Below are 6,000 nucleotides of genomic sequence, written 5' to 3' on the forward strand. Positions count from 1 at the left end.
CTTCAGAAGTTAGATTTAATTTCGACTCTTTGATTATTTATACAGAATATTTATTCTATCTCGTTTATTCCTTTAACACGACAATAACGTAAAAGCATGAAAAAATGAAACTTGAGTATATGATTTAAATATAAACAAAGAATGCAGACGTTTTTCCGACTAATCTTCAATATTTCAGTTTTATTATAGTATACATTTCATAGTTGACTGGCTAAAAGTAAACCAAATGCGTGTATTGATCACTGTTTTCAAATCTGTGGCACAGCTGTTTTAATTTCAAAAGATGTAAACAAATTAAACCCCATGTTGTTTTAATGGGAAAAGTTTTATTCTGTTGCGAATTTATGGTAAAAAAATAAGAAAAATGAATAGTTTTCCCTCAAAATTTACGTCAAGGCCTTTAAAATAAGACCCTTCCCATCCTTCTACGGCCATCCAGTCACTCACAATTTCTTTACAAAAATTTGACTTACGGAATTATATATATAGATAAGTATTTGCAATGTTATTTTCTGATTTTAAAATTGAATTTCTTCTTTATCATGTCATGTTTTGCAATATAACGTTCCATTACGAAATCAGTGGAAAATCCTTTTATCACAGCAATTCTTAAATTATTTCTTATTGAACTATCTTATATCTATTGTACGGGTTGGTGTCTGCCTTTTTCACCTTTTTTTGACTACATTTTATCATATTAAATACACATATCAAATATTTATGTAGAAATATCTGCTCTTATTGTGTCTAATAAAATCGTTGATTAACAATATGTAAACGTCAATACATACGTAACAGCCAATTTACAGTATCTTTGCTTTTTGGAAATGTCCCATTGCTATGTCATTTGCATTATTTGTTGCCATGAAGCTGCAAGACCATATGAACTAGGAGGCCCCTAACAGTTCAAGAATAAAAGCCACCCCTTCACTTCAAGTATTCCACTACACCTAACATTCCGTAGAGAGATTATATTGACAACGTTATGTTATTGATAAGGCTGAGACAACTAACTGACATCCCCCATGTCAAGGAATCCCAGCTTTAACAGTAACCCCACAATCAATTTCCCAAAACTATGCTAGAGGGTTCACTCATTCATTGGCACAGAAGTACGATATGAACTGACGCGACGTGACGAAGGAAAAATCAATCTTACACTGTAACGGATATACCTCCCTTTGAAGTTAGAATATGTCTTCCCAAAAATATTTTCTTTTCAAATAAAATCATATTACACTGATGAAATCACGGAAGTGTTTAACTACAAAAGATCCACCAATACGATTTTAATACTATTTAAAGGTTCTTCTAAAGGAAGAGATAGCCTACCATATAACATAGCCTACTAATAATAACTCCTATGACGTACGGTATGGGGAATATTTTATTCATTGAATGATCAACAAATTTGGCAACTAACGCAATTAATATTATTATTGTTTTTACACTTATTACTCTTTAAACTATGCTAAATGCTCAAAATATGTATACTGTATTTCACCCAATTTATCGCAGTTAACGTAAGCCTTGAAAGTAACCATCGATTTCGACGGGTTTCCCCTAGTGTTTTATGTTCTTTGTATTTATTTATTGCCATATGTTTTCCTCATTAATTCCAGTTATTGTTTTTTACTTTTGTCTTTTCTTTATTAAATTGCAAATACAGTCCTTTTTTATGCGTAATATTCTGACATTATTTCTACACTCTTAATCAACTGATGAAAAAAAAATGATGATTGAAGTAAATATGAATCTGAAAACTAGCCAATGAAAACAGATTTGGAAAACCAAGCCATGTGTATCCCCCTAAAACTAAAAAATATAATTACGTTAAACCTGAAATAATTGGTTTGAAAAAACTCTCTTTACAAAGGTATACTCAATGGTGTTAGACGTAAGCAATAGAAAGTTAAATTTATCAGTGTCTCAGCTATAATATTGTGCACTATCATGAATATAAGCTATATTTAAATAATGGATTACTGTTTAGAAAATGGCTGAATCCAAAGGATACAATCAAGTTCTCTGGCTGTATGGGGAGGATCATCAGATCACAGAAGTTGGCTTGATGAATCTTTTTATTCTTCATCTAGCTGATAATGGAGGTAAAAATAATTTTAATGAACTAGCTCAATTATTTTCATAATACAGTAGTATATATCTTGAGCTGAAAGAATCATATCCTGCTTGAAATGGAGTAAATTATGTACTGTAGTATTGGGTCGTATTTTTTTCTTTACAGCACTGGTAACGGATTAATGAGGTTCAAGGATTGAGAAGAAATGAGTAAAATTGTAATGCTTCGAACGTCAACTTATCAGCTGTTGAGACCAATTTAATTGTCAATGAGTGGTACAATGAGTGGTTGGTACAATGAGTCTTTGCATCAATATCAGAGGGAATGAGAGGTTATAATAAAAAGAAAAAAAAACATTACCTCCCTCAGAAGCTATAAGTAGTGATCTTTGTTGAGTAAACTACGATTATTTAACCAAACCATAGAGGCACAGCTAAAAATATTGTATGGGCAGTATAACTATATTAGACACAATTACAAATGAATGATAAGACCCCTGGACTATTTTGTTAAGACAAAAATAGGTTTTGGCTTACACATTTCTATGCAAAAACAACATTATCAAAGCTTGCAAATATCCAAAAACACATTTAAAACCTAGATAACACGAACATAAAAATAGTACAAATACTCAAACAATTAGATAGTGCTATCATAATACTGAATAAGTACGGCGCGTCGCAGGGTTGTTAGCAGACCATGTTTGAACTGAACTGGAGATAATTGATAAACAATCGCAAGAATACGTCTCAGCAATAATAACTGAAGAGTGCACCTCATGTTTGTTACAGAGAAGGTCCTGGTCACTCCAGAGCTGAATGGTCTGATACTCCCAGGTATCACGAGGCAGAGTGTCCTGGACCTGGCTAGAGAGTGGGGGGATGTAAGGGTGGAGGAACGAGTCATCACCATGAGTGAACTGATCAACTGGCACAACTCTCAACAAGTATGCTGACTAGCTTTTATAATGATAATTATACTTACGAGTAGGGGCAATATAAGAATATGACCCCACTTTCGGCACGTTTTCCCCATGTTATTCTTATGGCTCTTTTTTGACCACTTTTTTAAATACCCGGCTCTCGGCCTATACAGGCCCATACAAATGAGCAATACCATTGTATAACTACATTAACATTTAAAATCCACATTTTTATTCCCATGTATATTTTCAAAATCACCGTCTTGACAGTGCGAGGTTTGCACGAGAACTCGGGCGCGCTCCCGGCCGCGGGCATGCTCCTGATCCCCAGCGATGACAAACTATATGAAAAAAATGTTTGAAACAAAAATTGAGGAACATCTAATCATCTATACTTTTCCCACTGAAAGTTTTTCTCTGATAGACAATTTTAAAAATCCTCTCTTACTTACTTTTTCATGTTTACTCAGAGTAACCTTTTATTATTTTCCTTAATAATTATCCTTAATAATCCTTAATTTTTTAGTTGGAACCAACATAGTGTACCTAAATTTAACCATTTGTTGTATCTCAAGCAGTTTTTTTGAGAAATAAACATATTAAAACAATAAAGTTACACCATTAATGCATGGAGTTTGTAACCATTACCAACAATGATATTATTTTACAATACATTGACATACAAATGGAACCGTTTAATTTATTTACCAAATGGTACTCATATACAATTTTATATACACGGAATATTATTTGCGCAAAACCTGTACAAGACGAATTCGACCTCTGAAAGACTAATTTATCATTATATTAACCTCTGTAGTACATAGTTCTCAAAACAAAAAGAAGCTTTTGTCTCAACATGAGACCCCCGCCCATCCCTATTCCGTTGTCAGTCATTGTCTCAGAGTGCGTAGAAACTTCTATCAGACGAATAACGGCAGTATTAAACGATAAACCGAACCTCTTTAAGAATACCTCGTTTATACGAATGTTCCCCATACACCTTGAAATTCGTCTTATAGAGGTTCGATTGTATTTATTTGGGATACGCCCCCTGTGGTCTCCCATGTAATGCTGAAGTATAAAGTCAAGAATTACCATTTTAAAAATTAACATTGCTATAGCTTTGATAATAGATACACTTTAAAGTTGCAGGCATTCCATTATCATGGTAAAGTTACTGCCAGTATCAGATCAAAAAAGATTATTTCAATTAATTTGACTACCCAAGGTTTGGACTATCGACATAGGCTTGCAATAAAATTGAGTTATTTACTGCACTACTCTAGATTTCAATGGTACTCAAATAAAGGGGGAATTGTAGAATTTATATATATCTTTAAATGGTAGCCTTTAAAAATCCAAACATACCTTCATTGGATTAAAATAACAATAATGTAACTATTCTTTTTCTGATTGAACATGTAGCCTATTATGATGATGTTTCAGCTGTTAGAAGTATTTGGTGCAGGCACAGCATGTGTAGTTTGCCCTGTAGGACTCATTCAATACCAGAACAACACCATTCACCTCCCCACGGCTGAGCAAAAGGATCCTTTTTTCCAACGATGTTTACGAACCATCCTGGACATTCAGTACGGACGCATCCCACACGAATGGGCTAAGCCTATTGATCAGTACTGATACACACTTTATATACTAAAATTATAAGAGTTGTATGTATACATATCATTGAATAATTATTGGGCTAGTGTAACTTGGATAACAAGAAACAATTTGTTTAATAATCTAAGTTAGGTAATGAGGTTCTAGCCTGGAACTGTTGTACACATTACTTCAGGCTATAGTTCTTAGTTCTAGATGGTTGCGGCATTATCACATGGATAAAATCCATTGGCGATTGGCAGGACCTTGGGCTCCGAAGCCCCGCGCCATACCACTAGAACAGCTCGCTTCCCGATTAGCCTAACAATAGTACAAGTAGGTAATCTGTTGAAGAGTTAAGTTGGTTAATGAGTTTTGTATTGATACTTAAAATAATCATGAAACCCATGTCAAATGAATTTAATTTGTAGAAGAAAATTAATTTATTTTAAGATGTTTCGTGAAATCAGATGAACAGCTATTAGTGTAAGACTTAAGTAATTTTTTCATGCTGAATGGCATGCAATTTAACATCAGCGCATAGGAGTAGTTTCCTGGCTGAGGGTTTTATTAAATATTCACACATTTTTACAGTAGAAAAAATTATAAAGGGAACAAACTATTTACAGTGGAACCTTGATAAGAAGACCCTCAATAACAAGTCGCTCTTGATGACAAGTGTCATTTTCAAATCCTCTTAAAATTATTTTACCCCTAATTACAAACCTAAAACCTCGATAAGAAGTCAACCTTGATAACAGGTCTTATTTTACAATCCCCATGAGAGTCTTGTTATTAAGGTTCTATTAATGTAGTAAAAGAAAAGCTGCCCGAGTGAAAATGTGGTTCCATCTTAAATCAAAAAGTATGTGAAATGAATACTGACTCGGATATAACAAAATCATGTAGTCCAATACATATTGAGTTTATATTTATTTTTTGTAAGATACAATTTTCTGATAAGAATACACATTAATTGAAAAAGGTGAAAGTATTATGTATAGTTTTAATTTAACCTTTAACTTGTTTGTCTAATGATTCGTAAATTTGTAAATAAAAATATTGATATTGGTTTTATATTATTTATTTTAATAAACTATTTAACCTCCTAACAATACAGTATGTAAAATCTACAAAGAATTTAGAGTGTGATTAACAGGTGGTAATCTATGTTTATTTGTTTTATTTTATTTTCTAATGCTGCAAAACAGCACATGCAAATTACTTTATAGCATTAATCATGCAAAAAAATGTTACAATATAGAATTAAATACAACAAGGGAAAAATGTACGTCTTCTATGGTGGCAGTCATATAACAGATTCACTCAATCTTATCTTATCTTACTAATATTATAAATCTGAAAGTTTGTGAGTTTGTGTGTGTGTTTGTTG

At 32.8% G+C, this 6,000-nt stretch overlaps 1 protein-coding gene across 1 annotated transcript in view; it reads left to right on the forward strand.

Moving 5' to 3' along the window:
* LOC128985524 (branched-chain-amino-acid aminotransferase, cytosolic-like) overlaps nucleotides 1-5,666 on the forward strand; it is a 30,695-nt gene extending 25,029 nt beyond the window's left edge. Inside the window, exons 5-7 of the mRNA XM_054405109.1 lie at nucleotides 1,994-2,108; nucleotides 2,872-3,026; nucleotides 4,452-5,666. Coding sequence (XP_054261084.1) covers nucleotides 1,994-2,108; nucleotides 2,872-3,026; nucleotides 4,452-4,646 — 465 coding nt within the window. The 3' untranslated portion in view covers nucleotides 4,647-5,666. The remainder of the gene's footprint in view (nucleotides 1-1,993; nucleotides 2,109-2,871; nucleotides 3,027-4,451) is intronic.
* The last annotated feature ends 334 nt before the right edge of the window (nucleotides 5,667-6,000 follow it).

The sequence above is a fragment of the Macrosteles quadrilineatus genome, unplaced genomic scaffold (genome assembly GCF_028750875.1).
Source record: "Macrosteles quadrilineatus isolate MER2022 unplaced genomic scaffold, UCM_ALF_1.0 Scaffold_2__2_contigs__length_208266976, whole genome shotgun sequence".
Classification (NCBI taxonomy): domain Eukaryota; kingdom Metazoa; phylum Arthropoda; class Insecta; order Hemiptera; family Cicadellidae; genus Macrosteles; species Macrosteles quadrilineatus.